The following is a 24,137-nucleotide window of genomic DNA, read 5'->3' on the forward strand; positions in this document are numbered from 1 at the left end:
TTCCACGGAGAAGATAAGTCTATCTTACAGATTTTATACTTATCTGATAACAGTACTAATAGCTACATGCTATCTATATATTTTGCTTAAGTTTAATTTATTATCTTAAGCTCAGTACTATGGTTTTTATATCATACTATATATAAGCTTACAACTCCTAGGAGTTTTGCTACTATATATATGTGTTCAGCTTAAGTTTCATCAATCCTTAAGCTCAGTCATATGGTCATATGCATAAATGTATTAGCTAACAAACTCTAAGGAGTTGGTTGCTATTATACAGCTTAAGTTATAATTATATCTTAAGCACAATACTATACTATTATAGCTTAAATATATGCATATCTTAAGCTTAATACTTTGGTTAATTTATAAAAGTATCCACTATAAACTCACAGAAGTTTATATTATCACATTAATAGCTTCAGCTTACATTAATGTTGTATATACTTTTATCATATTCTATAAATTGTAATAACCTTTATATGGCAGCTGATAAGTTAAACAGCAGGAATTCATCAGTTCAGTGCCTTTATGAAGTTCCCATAGGGTTATTACAATCATCACAGTTCAAATCACTAATTATTAAAATCCAAAGTATATATATTCCCACCTCCTTTTCCGCCGGATTCTACAGCAATAAGCATGAGTCAGGATAAGGAAAAATATGAAATTTTTAGAGTAAAATTAATATTTTATACTTATCCTGACTCATGAGGTAAGCCCTCCCGTCCTCCCCACTTAACACTTTGGATTTCTTCGGAAAAATAAAGTGTCGGGCTCGAAACAAAAGGAGAGAGTGAGGCACATGGGTTCAGGTGGCGTCCTCGTTCCCGCGCTTGTGGAAGGGAGGTAACTCGTGGTGAGTACTAATTAGTGATTTTTTAATTGAAGGGAACTTCAATTGGGAGATACACGTGTTCCACTATGTTCGCAAGAAGAAGAAGACAAGCAATAAGCATGAGTCAGGATAAGTATAAAATATTAATTTTACTCTAAAAATTTCATTTTCCTGGGCATCTGCCAAACAAATGATAATTTATTATATAAATAGTGTAATGATATAAATAAAATGTTGATTCATTGTTGCATAAAGTCAGGCTGCTGGTACTATATAATAATATAATAATATATAGCAATATAACTCATAACTTCAGTAGGAAGAATAATGATAACAGAATAATATATGAATTGTTACATGATAAATAAGGACCTTTTCCACAAATATAATCATCAAAATGAACAATAATGGAAATATGTACTTTTTTTTCAAACGATTAGGTGAATGAGACTTTTGTAGAATGATTTAAATATATATTCGCGTTATATTAACGAACAAAATGAATGTTATGTCATCTGCTACATGATAATTGAAATGTTCAGTATACGACGCAAATATGGGTTTACGCCAAAAATCATAAAAAATAAAATACCGATCGTAGACATATAAAAAGTGTACCAGGCAAAAGAGGAAATCGCCGTGAATGTTCACATGTTTATTTCAAACATGCTAGTAATAAGCTGTTCTTGTGAAAGCGTGCGAAAATCAAGTGTTATGGAGTAAATATTTCGGAAAACATCATATTTTTCGTCGCATTGCAAGAGCCAAAATAAGCAATGCAAGACCGCCACAGACTTATAAATGCCCCTATACCAATCTTTATCTTATTTTCTTTCATTACACCCCGGTAACTAAGGATTTGTATTGAGAATTAGTATCCGTTATTGAAAATCAAAATCGGGACTTTCGACGATTTTACACCTCCGCCATTGTTCTCACAGAACGACAAGCACACATGACAGTATTCATCAAATACAAAGACAAATATATGCTTTAGCACCCCTAATACACCTCTAATGCACTGTTGCAAATGTAAGTATATACATGAAAAAAATCAAATCTTACCTTTGCAATGAAAATACGCGAAATCGATGACTGAAGTTAACACACATTTTGCCAGCTTCCGGATAGGCTGCGCAGTACAAGCCGTAGCGCTGATGGTTTTGCGCACTGGCTAGAGGGCCGTCCCTCTATTATATGGTCTCTGGTGCAAGGAATGAATACTATGAAGATTTGTGGCAACATTTAGCCGAAGAAGAGTACTTTGTTCATTTGTGACATGTTGCTATGAGAACTTCCAGCTTGCTGGTTAATGTCATCTGGTTAGGTTTGTTGTGGTACCTGGTGTAGGACACTTGATGTTGAAACATGCTTGTGTCATTTCATAGGAAGGATTATACTGATGCATGTGAAAACTTGAAAACAACAATACTGGCCTTGTCACCATGATGGTAGGATTTTTAACAGTGTTTTATCACATATGCCGTAATTCTTTACTTGCTGCAATATAGAAGTAGAAAATGTATAATGTTTCCTTATCCTGACTCATGCTTATTTGCTTTCTCATCCTCTCTTCCGAACGGTCAAGTGGACACTTGAATCCCTTCAATTCCCTTGAAGCGAACGTGCAATCACTCACCCTGAATTACCTCCCTTTTCCCGCCAAAACTGGCACGTGACCTGCCATGCCTTGCTCCTCACTCTCTCCTCTATCGCCCAATTGGACGGTTGGGTGGTCACTTCAGGGTCCCTTCACGGCTTATAACTTCAAATATTTTGGATATATAGCACAAATTCTGCCGTGATTGTGTTTCTAAATATGTTGTTTATCATATTTTTAACGAAATTTGTACATTGGATGTCAAATTAATTCACAATTTCACTTCGTTCCAGGTGACTGTTTGTTCACATGTTTTCAATGTAAACAACAGTCCATCACGTCTCAACGCTTGATTTACACCCTGGTTGTTCTTCTTAGCTAGTTTACAGGTTGAATATGACTTGATGTTTGATTATTGTGTATAATCATGTGTATATATTGAATTTATGACTTCATATATCTGTTGAATTGTGAAATATCTGACTTATAAAAATTTTCACATGTGATTGAAAAATTTGAGCCTAAAGTTATAGAACCTGTTGTCAGATTCAACCAGCCTTCGTGAGAAGGTGATACAGTCTTGAGTGCTGTGAGTTGCTGCGACTATGTCTTGAGAGCTGTGCTGATCTACGATGTCATCCCAGTTGAAGTCTGCGACGTCACCTGTAGGGGAGAAGTCTAAGTAAAAGGAAGTCCCCACAGGCAGAGACGGCGCAACATAAGAAACACCAGATGGCCTCTTCAGGGAAGCAGTCCACATCATCCAGGCATTCATCTAGATCTTCCCACTCAACAAGATTCTTCAAGGTCATCGTTGCATAACCCTATGCAACGACCTTCAACAGATGTTGGGGCGCCTGGTGATGAAGTAGATGGTTCCAGTCCTTTGGGACCTCCAGTGTTGCAGCCTGAGGTCTTCCTTGCAGCGTCGCAGAGAGTATCCAGTGCTGAGAACTTGTCAGCGCAGATTAGAAGTATGATGTCGCCTATGTTATCATCGCAGTCTTTCCCTGGCAGTGATGCTGTGAGATCGTCAAAGATGTTACATCTTCCTGTTGGCAGTCTACCGCAGCAGTTGCAGCAGAAGCAGACGTCAGCTGAGAACCCTTTGGCGTTTGAAAACGCAACGTCATCAGCGGTCGACAGACGAGTCAGTTGCAGTCATCCCGCAGCAGCGTCCCATTACGAATGCAGAGGTCCTCAACGTCCTCACATGCTATTAACCCGTCTTACGACGGAATTGGGTACGAACCCCCTACGGGTCACTGTTTGGTATGCCTCTCTTTGAGCCGCATGTCACATGACCAGGTTAGTGTAATAGTGAGCCAACACATGTTCGGCTACGCTTTTCGCTATTCAGGGGATTTTTGTAAGCTAACAGTTTTTTCCCTCTTCCCGGAGACTTCAGTAATTGGGAGTCTGTGTTAATCAGTACTTTGGGTGATTGTGGTTTACACTTACCCTCCTCACGCCGAGAGCGTTTGGTTGGGGTGTTTTATCCTGCTTTTCACTCGTACCATGCATGGCGTTTTTCTCAGAACGTTTTTAGCGAGGCTAATAATTTGTCTGGGTTTTATTGAGGTCCCGGCAAGCCCTCTTCCAAACAGGAGGGGTGCATTCGAGCATTAGTTTACAGTACTTATTAGCTTGACTCCTGGGTTATTGGCTTTCAAGCATTTTTTACGCTTTCCCTACCCTTATACCTCTCGCCACACTTTGCTGGTTTGGGCTATATTAGAGTTGGGAGTTGTTTTGGCATGTCCCCATACATTCCTTTCCATTGTAATGGTTGGGGTGGGGTTTAATGTCATAATTCATTTGAGCCAATTGACGTATAAGCTTGGGCTCTCTATTTCCCGCCCTAGCCACGGCCCCGCCTGATTGACATCAGCGGTCAGGTGGCTTGGTAAGTGTGTTTTTTCTATTTCCGTATCAGTTGTAGATTTCACTCCACCACGAGTTTAGTTGTTGCCAGACAGAATGCCACTCCTGTCATAAATATCTTTGGGAGTCTGTCTTATGCTTATATGTACCCCAAGGAGGACTTCTTCTGAAAAAGAATTATACAAACCTGTAGAGGTTATGAATTCTTTGAAGAAAGTCCTCCTTGGGGTACATTTAAGCATTAAAATGTCCATTTTAAATCATTAAATAAATTTCCTCGGCCCTGTGGTTATTTACACGAATAACCAAACCGATTGTCACTTATCTCCATCAGAAGGGGCTACACAGTGCCTTCTACCTCCTCCTACCTTCTGCATCCAGGCACATCAAGATGCAGATCAATTCAGACTACAGCTGCAGTTTACGATCAACCTGCTGACACAGTTGGGCTGGCTGGTGAATCATTAGAAGTCGGAGCTGGAGCCGACCCAAGATCTACAGTTCCTGGGCATCAGATTCCTGACATTAGAGAACCGCATCCTGGTACCAGACGACCGATGGCAGAGCATCCAGTCGTGCATATCAGACGCCCTCAACTCTCCACTAGACTTAAGAACGTGGCAGCGACTCTTGGGTCTACTGACGTCAGCGCAGGGTCTCACACGTAGAGGAAGATTGCAACTTCGACCGCTACAGAGGTTCCTGATAGCTCCTCTAGACAATGTCTAAAGCAGTACCTGCTTTGGTGGACAGTAAGATCGAATATTTGTGGCGGAACCTATTTGAGAGAGCCATATTACGATCTTCATCTCTACGTGGATGCGTCCCTCCAAGGCTGGGGGGCACATCTCAACGACGAGGTTGCAGCAGGGCAGTGGTCACAAACAGAGAAGAGTCTGTACATCAACCAGCTAGAACTGAAAGCAGTAGTAGAAGCAGTTCTATATTGGGCGGCGCAGTTAGAAGATCAGGTCCTGATGATACACACGGACAACTCCGCGGTGGCCTTTTACATAAATCTGCAAGGGTCCATGAGATCAGCGCGCCGTTGCTTCAACTGACGTTCCAGCTGTTCAACATCGCAGACAAAATCAAAAGGAGGAGGTGAGGGCTTGCCACATCCCAGGGGCAAAGAACGTCCTAGCCGACGCCCTATCCAGACCAGTACGGCCATCTTCCCACAGAGTGGAAGTTACATCCAGGAGCGTTCCAGTGGGTGACAACTCAACTAGGCCGTCCCCTCATCGACCTGTTTGCAACCCGTTTCAACCAGACATTCGTCTCGCCAGTGCCAGACCCACTGGCATGGGCTGTCGACACCTTAGCCATATCCTTGTATCCTTGCTTACGCCTTCCCTCCACCGATCCAGCTACCTCAAGTATTACGCAAGGTCAACCAGATGAGGGTGCTACAACTGATTTTGGTAGCGCCTTATTGGCCAGCGAGACTATGGTTCCCAGACCTCATAGATCTATACGGCTAACCAGTTCTATGATTACCAGATTTGCCGAACCTACTCGTCCATCCTCACACCAAGCAGTGTCACGGCAACCCAAAAGCGTTCCAGTTACACGTATGGAGCAGATTACGTACTGCTTGAAGAATCGAGGTTACTCCACTAGAGCAGCCAAGGCTGTGACCTTGGCTCTACGAAGATCTACACGTAACCTGTATGATGACAAGTGGAGAAGTTTTGACCAGTATGCTGTTCAACAGGGGTTCACGGCCAGAAAGGCGACACATCCACAAGTAGGAGACTACTTGTGTCATCTGAGGTTCAGTAGACATCTGAAGGGCTCTACGCTGTCTACATACCTTGCGGCAATCAGCTCGGTCATCACCATGAAGACAGGGGTGAAGTTGACCAAGGTGCCTGAACTAGTGGCCCTGCTGAGATCTTTCAAGTTGGAAAGTGTTGCAGCACTTCATCAGTGATGTATACAAATGGCTAACGCAGAAGACATTTGAGTTATTAACTCAAAAGACGATATTTCGCCTTGGCTACTGCTGCTCGGATGTCAGAAATACACGCCCTTGACTTCAGCCGTTCGAGATTCGACATGGGAAGAAGGGAAGCAGTCCATCTAGGCCTTAGATAGCCTTTATAGCCAAGAACCAGCTACCAGGACAACCAGATCATCAGTTCTACGTTCCGGCATTATCAACAATCCTGGGTCCAGAAGTCACTCAAGATTTGTCTTTATGCCCGGTCAGAGCGCTGAGAATCTACTTGCAGAAATCTGCCACGAGAAGAAGGAAGTTCAAGCGTCTATTCATCCCGCTATCAACCGCTACGACTGTAGGAGTATCCCGTACAACAATCTCCTTCTGGATCAGAGCAGTGATCCTAAGAGCCTATAAAGCAGCAGGGTTAGAGCCTCCAAGAGCATCAAACCCACATGAAGTTAGAGCTTTGGCCTCGACACTCGCCCTACATGGAAACTGCTCTATATCATCTGTAATGGAAGGCTGCTTTTGGAAGTCAGACACTGTCTTCGCTAATCACTACCTGAGAGACATCTCCACAGAAGACGTATCAGGGATACACCAGTTCGGCCCTCTAGTCATAGCGCAACAACTCACTATACCGGCCAGATGTTGAAGAAACTCACCCTTGTCACGCAGATTCGTTGACGCCAGGCAACTGTCCATTGCCACCGGCTGAGAGTCCATGTTCCCCTGACTTTCGAGATAAGTCAGCGCCTGAGTGCTACATAGACTCAGTTATAGTAATGTTCTTGCCTTAACAGATGGGTCGCGATTCCAGTTTCGGTAAAATTCTTACCGTAACATATTGGGTCGTTGCAGATATCTAAACAACCAGGTTTCTAGTATACTAAATCCACAAAACTTAAGAAGTTTACTTCTAATACGAATGTATAAGAAGGTGGTCCCCCGACAAGCATCAAGCAATATTGAAGTTAGCCACAGAAGAAGAAAATTCCCAGGGGGTATATATATCAAGCGAACGCTGACGTGAATACAATCATACAGGGAATCCCGTTAGGTGGTTGACCCACCACCGATTCCGTCGGATTCAGTAAGCAAATAATTTTATACATATCCTGACTCATGAGATGAAGCCCTCCCAACCGTCCCCTCTCACCACATGGGTTTCCCTGTAAACCTGCGTAGGGCTTATATCGGAGAGAGTGAGGAGCAAGGCATGGCAGGTCACGTGCCAGTTTTGGCGGGAAAAGGGAGGTAATTCAGGGTGAGTGATTGTATGTTCGCTCTAAGGGAATTGAAGGGATTCAAGTTTCTACTTGACTGTTCAAAAGAGAGGATGAGAAAGCAAATAAGCAGGAGTCAGGATAAGTATAAAATATTAATTTTATCATAAAAATTTCATTATCACGACGTGGAAATAGTTTCAACCATATGTGTTGTAGAGGTGCGTAATGCAGCTCTAGACTCGCTGTGTGAACTGGCAGCTCAGTCCAGAGTGTTTGCCAACCTATCGCAGGATAGCATCATCGACATGTTCAACGATGAGATCGAGAGTGTGCGTCTGAATGCCATTAACAGTTTGAGGAAAATCTCACACCACATTGTGCTCCGACAAGACCAGTTGGAGATCATCCTTGGTGTATTGCAGGTAGGTTCAAAGAGCTGTCATGTGGTTTGGTTCACAGATCTGTGATGTAGTTGAGTTCATAGATCTATCATGTAGGTGGGTTCACAGATCTGTCATGTGGGTGGGTTCCTAAATCTGTCATGTAGGTGGGTTCACAGATGTGTCAAGTAGGTAGGTTCACACATTTGCATGTAGTTTGATTCACACATATGTCATGTAGTTAAGTTCACAGATCTGTCATGTAGGTGGGTTCACAGATTTGTCATGTAGGTGGGTTCACAGATCTGTCATGGAGGTGGGTTCACAGATCTGTCATGTAGGTGGGTTCACACATATGTCATGTAGTTAGTTCACATATCTGTCATGTAGGTGGGTTCACACATGTGTAATGTAGGTAGGTTCACAGATCTGTCAAGTAGGTAGGTTCACAGATCTATCATGTAGGTGGGTTCACAGATCTCTCATGTAGTTTAGTTCGTAGATCTGTCATGTAGGTAGGTTCACAGATCTGTCATGTAGGTGGGTTCACAGATCTGTCATGTAGGTGGGTTCACAGATCTATCATGTAGGTGGGTTCACAGATCTGTCATGAAGGTGGGTTCACAGATCTATCATGTAGGTGTTCACAGAGGTGGGTTCTGAATCTGTCATGTAGGTGGGTTCACAGATCTATCATGTAGGTGGGTTCACAGATCTGTCATGTAGGTGGGTTCACACATATGTCATGTAAGTGGGTTCACAGATCTGTCATGTAGGTGGTTCACAGATCTATCATGTAGGTGGGTTCACACATGTGTAATGTAGGTGGGTTCACAGATCTATCATGTAGGTAGGTTCACAGATGTGTCATGTAGTTTAGTTCACAGATCTGTCATGTAGGTGGGTTCACAGATGTATCATGTAGGTGGGTTCACACGTGTAATGTAGGTGGGTTCACAGATCTATCATGTAGGTGGGTTCACAGATCTGTCATGTAAGTGGGTTCACACATATGTCGTGTAGATAGTTCACATATCTGTCATGTAGGTAGGTTCACAGATGTGTCATGTAGTTTAGTTCACAGATCTGTCATGTAGGTAGGTTCACAGATCTATCATGTAGGTGGGTTCACAGATCTGTCATGTTGGTGGGTTCAAGGATCTATCATGTAGGTAGGTTCACAGATCTGTCATGTAGGTGGGTTCACAGATCTGCCATGTTGGTTGGTTCACAGATCTATCATGTAGGTGGGTTCACAGATGTGTCATGTAGGTAGGTTCACAGATCTATCATGTAGGTACCGTATATGACCGACTATAAGTCGGATCTCACTGTAAGTCGGGCCCCTTTCTCAACCCTCTAAATTCTTGCCAAAACCATGTAACTCAAATATAAGTCGACCCCTTTCCCCGTATGTATTGGTATTGGGTAGATCAACGTCGTGACTTTTCAACACTGTAACATGACAAACGTAAACACATGTTTATCTTTTGTAAAAGGCATGTTCAAGCATGTTCAATACCTGAAACTTGTATATTTTGAGAGCTTATTTCTGATTCGCTAATGATAAAATGAAAAGCCAATCAACAGAAGCCTTACAAAACCAAGAAAGGTTGCGTTTGTGTGAAATGTTTTTCAACTTTGTTTAAAAAGTCAGCGTATGTGTAAAGACTAACTATCATTGAAAACACATAATATAAATGTTACTAGATTCAAATATGTTTGATGCGGAAATTATGATGTGTAAATATTTGTGTAAATGTGCTTCAAAATGATATTCCTGTATCAAAAACTGTTCAGTTGGGAACACGCATTGTGTGGGATGCATTGAGCGAACGCTACTGTACAACCGAGACTGATCAAATGACACAGATATTTGACTTCGATGTAATTTCTTGATTAATATCATCTGTAGTATTTATTAAATTATTAACAGTATTTTTGAAAACCATCACACAAAACTGCCACAGAATACAAAGTTTACTTTACGTGAAACTTTCTTTCAAGTCGTGTCACGTGGCCCAAATTTATCGATCGATAACAAAGTAAGTTAATAGTTGTGATCAAAATATCTGATTAAATTTAATTTAACGTTTATATTATGAAATATATTTTACAAAAGACAAACAACAAAATTTTATATTTTATGTTTTATTTGTCCCATGATGTCATTTACCTTTGGAAACGTTGTCAGTATGTATATGCATCCTGCTTCCTGCTTCCTGCTGGGTTCACAGATGTGTCATGTAGGTGGGTTCACAGATGTGTCATGTAGGTGGGTTCACAGATGTGTCATGTAGGTGGGTTCACAGATGTGTCATGTAGGTGGGTTCACACATATGTCATGTAGTTTAGTACACAGATCTGTCATGTATGTGGGTTCACCATTCTATCATGTAGGTGGGTTCACAGATCTGTCATGTAGGTGGGTACACAGATCTGTCATGTAGGTGGGTTCACTGATCTGTCATATAGGTAGGTTCACACATATGTCATGTAGTTTGGTTTACACATATGTCATGTAGGTTGGTTTGCACATGTCATGTAGTTTGGTTTACACATATGTCATGTAGGTTGGTTTACACATATGTCATGTAGGTTGGTTTACACATGTCATGTAGTTTGGTTTATACATATGTCATGTAGGTTGGTTTACACATGTCATGTAGTTTGGTTTACACATATGTCATGTAGTTGAGTTCACAGATCTGTCATGTAGTGTGGTTCACAGATCTGTCATGTAGGTGGGTTCACAGATGTGTCATGTAGGTGGGTTCCCAGATGTGTCATGTAGTTTAGTTCCCAGATCTATCATGTAGATGGGTTCACAGGTCTGTCGTGTAGGTCGGTTCACAGATTCAGGTGGTCAAGTTTGGTAGCATGGTTGGTGCATGTCATCGTATCCAATTTGCATGGAATATTGCTGAGTGCTGCATAAACAAACAAACGAACTTAACTGGTAAGTGCTACTGAACTTTCTATTCTCAGGATTTTTCTGGAGCAACTCGTACAGACCTGCGAGATATGCTGTGTGACATGCGTCTGTCTAACAAAGAGTGTCTGAATGACACGGTGCTGGCTCTGTTAGACAACCTTCGCAGATACCCGCAGGACAGGACCTCAGTCTGGAAGTAAGTACAACAAACCAAATCATATTGTTCATGTAGTACACTAAACCTTTGTACTGTACTGACATTGTACACTGAAGTAATGTGCTGTAGAAGTTGTACACTGAAGCATTGTGCTGTACAGATAGTACACTAAACCAATGTGCTGTACAGATAGTACACTGACCCAATGTGCTGTACAGATAGTACACTGAACCAATGTGCTGTACAGATAGTACACTGAACCAATGTGCTGTACAGATAGTACACTGACCCAATGTGCTGTACAGATAGTACACTGAACCAATGTGCTGTACAGGTAGTACACTGAACCAATGTGCTGTACACATTGTATACTGAACCAATGTGCTGTACACATTGTATACTGAACCAATGTGCTGTACAGATAGTACACTGAACCAATGTGCTGTACAGATAGTACACTGAACCAATGTGCTGTACACATTGTATACTGAACCAATGTGCTGTACAGATAGTACACTGAACCAATGTGCTGTACACATTGTATACTGAACCAATGTGCTGTACAGATAGTACACTGAACCAATGTGCTGTACAGATAGTACACTGAACTAATGTGCTGTACACATAGTACACTGAACCAATGTCCTGTACAGATAGTACACTGAACCAATGTGCTGTACAGATAGTACACTGAACCAATGTGCTGTACAGATAGTACACTGAACCAATGTGCTGTACAGATAGTACACGGAACCAATGTGCTGTACAGATAGTACACTGAACCAATGTGCTGTACAGATAGTACACGGAACCAATGTGCTGTACAGATAGTACACTGAACCAATGTGCTGTACAGATAGTACACGGAACCAATGTGCTGTACAGATAGTACACTGACCCAATGTGCTGTACACATTGTGCAATGAATTGTATGTTGAGTAATACTTCATCCTTCTGGAGAATTGCGGTATATGTGTCTTGGGTATGTTACAGGTGCTCCATGTTTCTGGGGAAAAACCACCCCCAGCTGTGCCTGACCCAGGCTCGGGAACTGCTGTGTATTCACCCCTACTTCAACACCCCGGTTCCTGACATGGATGACCCAGCTTGTATCCTTCATCTGACATGTCAGCTTTCTTAACACAATGAATACTCCATATGTGATACATGTACAAGTGTACCCAGATTTGCATTTCACTAGCTTAAAAATATGAAAAGGTGCCTCTCAGGAAATGGAATTTGGAAAAATAGTTCATGCCATTTTTTTCTGGTGTGTCAAATATAGTATGTAACAGCTAGATGTGGACAGTCAACCTGAGAAATTGTTGCTCGACATACATGTGGTCCGTGAATAAAATGCTGATAAATTAGTTTCCTTTAACCCAATTAAAATCAGCTTGGTAACTCTTCAACCAGGAATACCAAGACTTTGTACTGAATCTAACGCCTTTGCATATTATTGTTTGGTCGGCATTCTAGTAGTTGGAGAGTCAATAATGAAGCATACAACTTTATACTGCATAGAACGTTTCGGTGTAGATTCTTACACCGTTTTCAAGCAAATAGCTGAAAGCTTCAATACGGTGTAAGAATCTACATCAAAGCGCTGCTGTTTGCAATAAACAAGAAATTGTTATCTGTAAAGTTGTATGCTTTATTCATTGAATCTTTGTGTTATCCAATATATACTATCAGGATACACGGAAATATTACATATATTGCTTTGCAGCCATTTCTTTTGCTGTCAATCTTATTTGATACAATAAAAATTAAAGGGTACTGTGGAATAATTTTCTGCCACATTGTTTTATGTATGGTGCACACTTCTTCCACATATATACTGAAAGGCAAAAGAAACGTATTATTGGAAATGACATTTAAGTATCAATGGAGTATTTGAACCTTTTTTTTTTTTTAAATATACACTGGTGTTCAAGTTTGAGAAGAACATGAATAGTGGTCGTATAGCCCTTTTTGCCAAATAAAGTATTGTTTGAGACTGAGGTTAGAAATGTTTTTGTTTGTGGAAAGGAAAGATTTTGCACATGCACATGCATCATGCATGCATTCAGGCATAATTTGAGGGCTTGAATGGCAATCGTTCACTTGTTTTCTGAACACAGTAGCTATGGCTAGGTTAACGAGAGGTGTTGATGGACGTTCCTGGCGATGTGTTGTTACACGGGGTCGACCACTACATGGACAGTCATCAGTGCTGTTTTTGGCGTTGTACGCTGTATAAGACGTTCTATCGTTCGTACGCTGAAATTGAAGTCATTAGCAATGACTCAAGCACGTTGACCAGCGTCTAGACGTCTAATGGCTTGTTGACATTGATACTCTCTTGAGTATATTGTGACACCCTATGCTTGGCCTGGAGGCTTTCATGAACACATTCTCCTTGATGCCAGTAGATATTGCTATCCTGGTGCTGATGTTCAATGCCTGTGTGGACTGTCCCACACTGATTCCCCTGCTGCAAGGCCACACACTGAGACACTACACCTACCTGCGTGACAGCCAGCCCCACCTGGTGCCCATCCTGGCGGTATGTTACATTCACAATAATACTTGTTGTTGAGGAGAGTTGGTAGTTACATTGGTAAACTCCTTGCAGCGCTGCTGGTTCAGTGCCGGATTATGTTCAATAATGGTGCTGAATTTGTCCAACATGATGGAGGATGTTACAAGTTGTTACGTTGGTGTTTTATGGCTACTGACAGCAGATTGATATATTTGCAGGGTATAGAAAGACTTGAAACTGGTGATGTGACAGCTAGAATAGTGGAGACTGATGTGAGCACTGCTCCCTTCCGTACAGAGTGTTTGGGAAGACTGTCCAGCCTGGCTGCACTGGACAATGACACAGCCTCACAGCTTCTCTCAACAACAGTCAGGTACACAAAGTCAGATGCACGTGGTCAGTTTTAACACAAGTCCTCGTCACCTGTCAGGTACACACAACTCACCATCACTGATGTCAGGTACACACAAGTCACCATCACCTCTGTCAGGTACACACAAGTCACCATCACCTCTGTCAGGTACTCACAAGTCACCATCACCTCTGTCAGGTACACACAAGCCACCATCACCTCTGTCAGATTCTCAGAAGCCACCATCACCTCTGTCAGGTACACAAAGTCAGATGCACTTGGTCAGTTTTAACACAAGTCCTCGTCACCTGTCAGGTACACACAAGGCACCATCACCTCTGTCAGGTCCATTCATGTCACCGTCAGTGCTGTCAGGTACACAGAAGTCACTATCACTGCTGTCAGGTACACACAAGTCACCATCACCTCTGTCAGGTACACACAAGGCACCATCACCTCTGTCAGGTCCATTCATGTCACCGTCAGTGCTGTCAGGTACACAGAAGTCACTATCACTGCTGTCAGGTACACACAAGCCACCATCACCTCTGTCAGGTACACACAAGCCACCATCACCTCTGTCAGATACACACAAGCCACCATCATCTCTGTCAGGTACACACAAGCCACCATCACCTCTGTCAGGTACACACAAGCAATCATCACCTCTGTCAGGTACACACAAGTCACCATCACCTCTGTCAGGTACACACAAGCAATCATCACCTCTGTCAGGTACACACAAGCAATCATCACCTCTGTCAGGTACACATAAGCCTTCATTTTCTGCAAAACAATTGGTGTACCTGATATGTAAAATTAGATGTGACAAGGTGCATGTTTCCATATAAGTTAATGTGTCTGCTTTATATCCTTAGAGATCTGAAGAGGATGAAAGATCTTGACGGGCGAGTTTCAGCATCAGCTGAGTGTACATGCACCTTCCTACAGAGTCAGCTCATCATAACTCAGGTAACGCCTCATGCAATATTTGTCATGGCCCAGGTAACACCCCATACAACATTTGTCATGATCCAGGTAACACCCCATACATCATTTGTCATGACCCAGCTAACACCACATATGACATTTGTCATGATCCAGGTAACACCCCATATGACATTTGTCATGATCCAGGTAACACCCCATACGACATTTGTCATGATCCAGGTAACGCTCCATATGACATTTGACATGACCCAGGTAACGCTCCATATGACATTTGTCATGACCCAGGTAACACCCCATACAACATTTGTCATGACCCAGGTAACACCCCATACGACATTTGTCATGACCCAGGTTATGCTCCATACGACATTTGTCATGACCCAGGTAATGCTCCATATGACATTTGTCATGACCCAGGTAACACCCCATACAACATATGTCATGACCCAGGTAATGCTCCATACGACATTTGTCTTGATCCAGGTAACACTCCATATGACATTTGTCATGATCCAGGTAACACCCCATACAACATTTGTCATGACCCAGGTAATGCTCCATACGACATTTGTCATGATCCAGGTAACAGTCCATATGACATTTGTCATGATCCAGGTAACACCCCATACAACATTTGTCATGATCCAGGTAACACTCCATATGACATTTGTCATGACCCAGGTAACGCTCCATATGACATTTGTCATGACCCAGGTAACACCCCATACAACATTTGTCATGACCCAGGTAACACCCCATACAACATTTGTCATGACCCAGGTAACACCCCATGCAACATTTGTCATGACCCAGGTAACCCCCCCTACAACATTTGTCATGACCCAGGTAACACCCCATACAACATTTGTCATGACCCAGGTAACGCCCCATACAACATTTGTCATGACTCAGGTAACACCCCATACAACATTTGTCATGACCCAGGTAACACCCCATACAACATTTGTCATGATCCAGGTAACGCCCCATACAACATTTGTCATGACCCAGGTAACCCCCTACAACATTTGTCATGACCCAGGTAACACCCCATACAACATTTGTCATGACCCAGGTAACTTCCATACAACATTTGTCATGACCCAGGTTATGCTCCATACGACATTTGTCATGACCCAGGTAATGCTCCATATGACATTTGTCATGACCCAGGTAACACCCCATACAACATTTGTCATGACCCAGGTAACGCCCCATGCAACATTTGTCATGACCCAGGTAACACTCTATATGACATTTGTCATGACCCAGGTAACACCCCATACAACATTTGTCATGACCCAGGTAACACCCATACAACATTTGTCATGACCCAGGTAACGCCCATACAACATTTGTCATGACCCAGGTAACACCCATACAACATTTGTCATGACCCAGGTAACACCCCATACAACATTTGTCATGACCCAGGTAACACCCCATGCAACATTTGTCATGACCCAGGTAACCCCCCCTACAACATTTGTCATGACCCAGGTAACACCCCATACAACATTTGTCATGACCCAGGTAGCGCCCCATCACGACATTTGTCATGACCCAGGTTATGCTCCATAACGACATTTGTCATGACCCAGGTAATGCTCCATATGACATTTGTCATGACCCAGGTAACACCCATACAACATTTGTCATGACCCAGGTAATGCTTCATACAACATTTGTCATGATCCAGGTAACACTCCATATGACATTTGTCATGATCCAGGTAACACTCCATATGACATTTGTCATGATCCAGGTAACACTCCATATGACATTTGTCATGACCCAGGTAACGCTCCATATGACATTTGTCATGACCCAGGTAACACCCCATACAACATTTGTCATGACCCAGGTAACACCCCATACAACATTTGTCATGACCCAGGTAACGCCCCATGCAACATTTGTCATGACCCAGGTAACCCCCCCTACAACATTTGTCATGACCCAGGTAACACCCCATACAACATTTGTCATGACCCAGGTAACGCCCATACAACATTTGTCATGACTCAGGTAACACCCCATACAACATTTGTCATGACCCAGGTAACACCCCATACAACATTTGTCATGACCCAGGTAACACCCCATACAACATTTGTCATGACCCAGGTAACACCCCATACAACATTTGTCATGACCCAGGTAAACCCATACAACATTTGTCATGACCCAGGTAACGCTCCATACAACATTTGTCATGACCCAGGTAACACCCCATACAACATTTGTCATGACCCAGGTAACACCCCATACAACATTTGTCATGACCCAGGTAATGCTCCATATGACATTTGTCATGACCCAGGTAACACCCCATACAACATTTGTCATGACCCAGGTAACACCCCATACAACATTTGTCATGACCCAGGTAACACTCCATATGACATTTGTCATGACCCAGGTAACACCTCCATACAACATTTGTCATGACCCAGGTAACACCCCATACAACATTTGTCATGACCCAGGTAACACCCATACAACATTTGTCATGACCCAGGTAACACCCCATGCAACATTTGTCATGACCCAGGTAACGCCCCATACGACATTTGTCATGACCCAGGTTATGCTCCATACGACATTTGTCATGACCCAGGTAATGCTCCATATGACATTTGTCATGACCCAGGTAACACCCCATACAACATTTGTCATGACCCAGGTAATGCTTCATACAACATTTGTCATGATCCAGGTAACACTCCATATGACATTTGTCATGATCCAGGTAACACTCCATATGACATTTGTCATGATCCAGGTAACACTCCATATGACATTTGTCATGACCCAGGTAACGCTCCATATGACATTTGTCATGACCCAGGTAACACCCCATACAACATTTGTCATGACCCAGGTAACACCCCATACAACATTTGTCATGACCCAGGTAACGCCCCATGCAACATTTGTCATGACCCAGGTAACCCCCCCTACAACATTTGTCATGACCCAGGTAACACCCCATACAACATTTGTCATGACCCAGGTAACACCCCATACAACATTTGTCATGACCCAGGTAACACCCCATACAACATTTGTCATGACCCAGGTAACACCCCATACAACATTTGTCATGACCCAGGTAACACCCCATACAACATTTGTCATGACCCAGGTAACGCTCCATACAACATTTGTCATGACCCAGGTAACACCCCATACAACATTTGTCATGACCCAAGTAATGCCCCATACAACATTTGTCATGACCCAGGTAACACCCCATACAACATTTGTCATGACCCAGGTAACACCCATACAACATTTGTCATGACCCAGGTAACACCCCATACAACATTTGTCATGACCCAGGTAACACCCCATACAACATTTGTCATGACCCAGGTAGCGCTCCATACAACATTTGTCATGACCCAGGTAACACCCCATACAACATTTGTCATGACCCAAGTAATGCCCCATACAACATTTGTCATGACCCAGGTAACGCCCCATACAACATTTGTCATGATCCAGGTTATGCTCCATACGACATTTGTCATGACCCAGGTTATGCTCCATATGACATTTGTCATGACCCAGGTAATGCTCCATATGACATTTGTCATGACCCAGGTAACACCCCATATGACATTTGTCATGACCCAGGTAACACCCCATACGACATTTGTCAAGACCCAGGTAACGCCCCATACGACATTTGTCATGATCCAGGTAACACCCCATACAACATTTGTCATGACCCAGGTAACACCCCATACGACATTTGTCATGACCCAGGTTATGCTCCATACGACATTTGTCATGACCCAGGTAATGCTCCATATGACATTTGTCATGACCCAGGTAACACCCCATACAACATATGTCATGACCCAGGTAATGCTCCATACGACATTTGTCTTGATCCAGGTAACACTCCATATGACATTTGTCATGATCCAGGTAACACCCCATACAACATTTGTCATGACCCAGGTAATGCTCCATACGACATTTGTCATGATCCAGGTAACAGTCCATATGACATTTGTCATGATCCAGGTAACACCCCATACAACATTTGTCATGATCCAGGTAACACTCCATATGACATTTGTCATGACCCAGGTAACGCTCCATATGACATTTGTCATGACCCAGGTAACACCCCATACAACATTTGTCATGACCCAGGTAACACCCCATACAACATTTGTCATGACCCAGGTAAGCGCCCATGCAACATTTGTCATGACCCAGGTAACTCCCCTACAACATTTGTCATGACCCAGGTAACACCCCATACAACATTTGTCATGACCCAGGTAACGCCCCATACAACATTTGTCATGACTCAGGTAACACCCCATACAACATTTGTCATGACCCAGGTAACACCCCATACAACATTTGTCATGATCCAGGTAACGCCCCATACAACATTTGTCATGACCCAGGTAACACCCCCTACAACATTTGTCATGACCCAGGTAACACCCCATACAACATTTGTCATGACCCAGGTAACGCCCCATACAACATTTGTCATGACCCAGGTTATGCTCCATACGACATTTGTCATGACCCAGGTAATGCTCCATATGACATTTGTCATGACCCAGGTAACACCCCATACAACATTTGTCATGACCCAGGTAATGCTCCATACGACATTTGTCATGATCCAGGTAACACTCCATATGACATTTGTCATGATCCAGGTAACACCCCATACAACGTTTGTCATGATCCAGGTAACACTCCATATGACATTTGTCATGACCCAGGTAACGCTCCATATGACATTTGTCATGACCCAGGTAACACCCCATACAACATTTGTCATGACCCAGGTAACACCCCATACAACATTTGTCATGACCCAGGTAACACCCCATGCAACATTTGTCATGACCCAGGTAACCCCCTACAACATTTGTCATGACCCAGGTAACACCCCATACAACATTTGTCATGACCCAGGTAACGCCCCATACGACATTTGTCATGACCCAGGTTATGCTCCATACGACATTTGTCATGACCCAGGTAATGCTCCATATGACATTTGTCATGACCCAGGTAACACCCCATACAACATTTGTCATGACCCAGGTAATGCTTCATACAACATTTGTCATGATCCAGGTAACACTCCATATGACATTTGTCATGATCCAGGTAACACTCCATATGACATTTGTCATGATCCAGGTAACACTCCATATGACATTTGTCATGACCAGGTAAGCGCTCCATATGACATTTGTCATGACCCAGGTAACACCCCATACAACATTTGTCATGACCCAGGTAACACCCCATACAACATTTGTCATGACCCAGGTAACTGCCCCATGCAACATTTGTCATGACCCAGGTAACCCCTACAACATTTGTCATGACCCAGGTAACACCCCATACAACATTTGTCATGACCCAGGTAACGCCCCATACAACATTTGTCATGACTCAGGTAACACCCCATACAACATTTGTCATGACCCAGGTAACACCCCATACAACATTTGTCATGACCCAGGTAACCCCCATACAACATTTGTCATGACCCAGGTAACACCCCATACAACATTTGTCATGACCCAGGTAACGCCCCATACGACATTTGTCATGACCCAGGTTATGCTCCATACGACATTTGTCATGACCCAGGTAATGCTCCATATGACATTTGTCATCACCCAGGTAACACCCCATACAACATTTGTCATGACCCAGGTAATGCTCCATACGACATTTGTCATGATCCAGGTAACACTCCATATGACATTTGTCATGATCCAGGTAACACCCCATACAACATTTGTCATGATCCAGGTAACACTCCATATGACATTTGTCATGACCCAGGTAACGCTCCATATGACATTTGTCATGACCCAGGTAACACCCCATACAACATTTGTCATGACCCAGGTAACACCCCATACAACATTTGTCATGACCCAGGTAACACCCCATGCAACATTTGTCATGACCCAGGTAACCCCCCCTACAACATTTGTCATGACCCAGGTAACACCCCATACAACATTTGTCATGACCCAGGTAAGCGCCCCATCGACATTTGTCATGACCCAGGTTATGCTCCATACGACATTTGTCATGACCCAGGTAATGCTCCATATGACATTTGTCATGACCCAGGTAACACCCCATACAACATTTGTCATGACCCAGGTAATGCTTCATACAACATTTGTCATGATCCAGGTAACACTCCATATGACATTTGTCATGATCCAGGTAACACTCCATATGACATTTGTCATGATCCAGGTAACACTCCATATGACATTTGTCATGACCCAGGTAACGCTCCATATGACATTTGTCATGACCCAGGTAACACCCCATACAACATTTGTCATGACCCAGGTAACACCCCCATACAACATTTGTCATGACTCCAGGTAACTCCCCCATGCAACATTTGTCATGACCCAGGTAACCCCTACAACATTTGTCATGACCCAGGTAACACCCCATACAACATTTGTCATGACCCAGGTAACACCCATACAACATTTGTCATGACCCAGGTAACACACCCATACAACATTTGTCATGACCCAGGTAACACCCCATACAACATTTGTCATGACCCAGGTAACACCCCATACAACATTTGTCATGACCCAGGTAACGGCTCCATACAACATTTGTCATGACCCAGGTAACACCCCATACAACATTTGTCATGACCAAGTAATAACCCCATACAACATTTGTCATGACCCAGGTAACACCCCATACAACATTTGTCATGACCCAGGTAACACCCCATACAACATTTGTCATGACCCAGGTAACACCCCATACAACATTTGTCATGACCCAGGTAACACCCCATACAACATTTGTCATGACCCAGGTAACACCCCATACAACATTTGTCATGACCCAGGTAACATGCCCCATACAACATTTGTCATGACCCAGGTAATGCCCATATGCTCCACATTTGTCATGACCCAGGTTATGCTCCATACAACATTTGTCATGATCCAGGTTATGCTCCATATGACATTTGTCATGACCAGGTAATGCTCCATACGACATTTGTCATGACCCAGGTACAACATATGCTCCATACGACATTTGTCATGACATTTGTCATGGCCCAGGTAACACCCCCATATGACATTTGTCATGACCAAGGTAACACCCCATACGACATTTGTCAAGACCCAGGTAACGCCCCATACGACATTTGTCATGATCCAGGTAACACCCCATACAACATTTGTCATGACCCAGGTAACACCCCATACGACATTTGTCATGACCCAGGTAACACCCCTACGACATTCACACATCCTCTGCCAAGGGTCCATCTTTTGTCGTGACCCAGGCAACGCCCCATTTGACATTTGTCATGACCCAGGTACTGCCCCATACGACATTCACGCATCCTGAGCCACTGTCCATCCATCCTTGGATATATATTCAGAAATGTTTGTATGTAAGGCTTGGTCATGTTCTGACCAGTTCGAAGGCTGTGTATTATGTTTCACTCAGCAGGCCGAGTTACTAGATCTCAGAGTATTGCAGTGTCATATCGTAATATATTTTATATATATACTTTTCTTTCTTATGCTCTGAAAAAGAATCCTGGGTATTTCCAAATACAAGATGTGTAGATTGTTAACCAGTTAAATTCTTGCAGCCTTGAGTTTCACTAACTTGTCACTCTACACTTGGTATGACCATTCTTTACCTCTCCTGCATGTTCAGTTGGTGGTCTAATAAACAGTGCATATTTACAAGTCAGCATAAACTCCCTCTTGGAACAAATCATCATTGATGTAGTTTTAATGATTGATGCTCTTTCAGAGGAAGTCCTCCTTGGGGTACAAATAAGCATTAAATGTCCATTTTAAAATTCTAAGACAGTTGTAACTATACTTTTAATCTAATATTTACAAAACAAAAAACTTGTGTTTGTGTTGTTCGGCCACCCCTACAGGGCCCTAAAGGGACCCCAACAGCCAAGAGCAGGTAACTCTAGCCGTCTACCTCGCACCTCACTTTTCATGCTGTCGTTCTACCAGTAGGAACCCGTGAAGGTCCGAGTGAGAATGAACCTTCAGAAACCCATGCTTGTCGTAAGAGGCCACTAACAGGATCAGGTGGTCAAGCTTGCTGGCTTGGTTGACCCATGTCATCGGTTCCCAATTGCACATATCGATGCTCATGCTGTTGATCCCAGTGGTCTGGTCCAGACTCGATTATTTACAGACTGCTGCCATATAGCTGTAGTATTGCTGAGTGTGGTGTAAAACTAAACTCACTCACTCACTCACTCTACCAGTAGGACGTGTTTTGGGGTGGTTCATTTCTGCAGTTAGAATTCTACAGGAATGAGTAAAAATAAGCAATTACTTGAGGATGGGTTTAGTTTGTCAGACAGAATGCCGCCCCCGACACACTATCTATGGGAGTCTGTCTTATGCTTATATGCACTCCAAAGAGGACTTCTTCTGAAAAAGAACCTGTAGAGGTTACTGATTCTTTGAAGAAAGTCCATTAAAACGTCATTTTAAAATTCTACGACAGTAGTACTTTGGGTACAGCCATCCACCTCCCCACATTCTATCTGATTACATTCAGCATGAAAAGTGAGGTGCGAGATAGACGTCTAGAGTTAACTGCTCTTGATTGTTGGGGCCCCTGGGGGCACTGTAGGGGTGGCCGAACAAGACAAAAACAAGTTTTTTGTTCTTTAAATATTTTATTAAAAATATTGTTACAACTGTCGTAGGATTTTGAAATGGAATTTTTAATGCTTATATGTATAGGACTTTCTTCAAAGAATCAGTAACCTCTACAGGTTTGTAAGAATTAATTACATGACCACTTGCCTGATGACAAACTGACAATAACAAGGTTATGTGTGTGTTGTGTGGTATATGCTGACCCTGATTGCTGACTATCCCTCTTCCAGATAATGTCACAGATGCAGTCCTGTGTGGGGAGTCTGACAGCATCTGATAACATCTTGGCTCCTATAGATAAGGTGAGCTACTCTAAAACAACCCCAATGTAGTACATTATGTGAAATATTAAGTACATGTGAGTATGAGGGAGTTGTGTTGTGCTGCAGGTGCCCTGTAGTCATGGTTTATATGTTGAGTATGAGGAGAGTGACGTTGTGTAGTCATGGTTTATATGTTGAGTATGAGGAGAGTGACGTTGTGTAGTCATGGTTTATATGTTGAGTATGAGGAGAGTGACGGTGTAGTCATGGTTTATATGTTGAGTATGAGGAGAGTGACGTGTAGTCATGGTTTATATGTTGAGAATGAGGAGAGTGACGTGTAGTCATGGTTTATATGT

The 24,137-nt window shown here is 42.9% G+C and overlaps 1 protein-coding gene and 1 long non-coding RNA gene across 3 annotated transcripts in view; one reads left to right on the forward strand and one right to left on the reverse strand.

The window, feature by feature from the left end:
• The window catches only part of LOC124262778 (integrator complex subunit 4-like), a 58,794-nt gene that overhangs the window by 25,513 nt on the left and 9,144 nt on the right, over positions 1-24,137 (forward strand). For both annotated transcript variants that reach the window (XM_046697319.1, XM_046697320.1), the window contains exons 9-15: positions 7,719-7,924; positions 10,871-11,013; positions 11,968-12,083; positions 13,389-13,522; positions 13,717-13,871; positions 14,729-14,822; positions 23,746-23,817. In XM_046697319.1, the coding sequence (XP_046553275.1) occupies positions 7,719-7,924; positions 10,871-11,013; positions 11,968-12,083; positions 13,389-13,522; positions 13,717-13,871; positions 14,729-14,822; positions 23,746-23,817 (920 nt within the window). The remainder of the gene's footprint in view (positions 1-7,718; positions 7,925-10,870; positions 11,014-11,967; positions 12,084-13,388; positions 13,523-13,716; positions 13,872-14,728; positions 14,823-23,745; positions 23,818-24,137) is intronic.
• On the reverse strand, positions 2,857-3,573 carry LOC124262781. The gene is made up of 2 exons (XR_006894695.1): positions 3,278-3,573; positions 2,857-2,962 (listed from the first exon to the last, which is right to left on the reverse strand). It is a non-coding gene; the product is annotated as an uncharacterized LOC124262781 (long non-coding RNA).

The sequence above is a fragment of the Haliotis rubra genome, unplaced genomic scaffold, assembly GCF_003918875.1.
Source record: "Haliotis rubra isolate DU_JTF1 unplaced genomic scaffold, ASM391887v1 Scf855, whole genome shotgun sequence".
Taxonomy (NCBI): Eukaryota; Metazoa; Mollusca; class Gastropoda; order Lepetellida; family Haliotidae; genus Haliotis; species Haliotis rubra.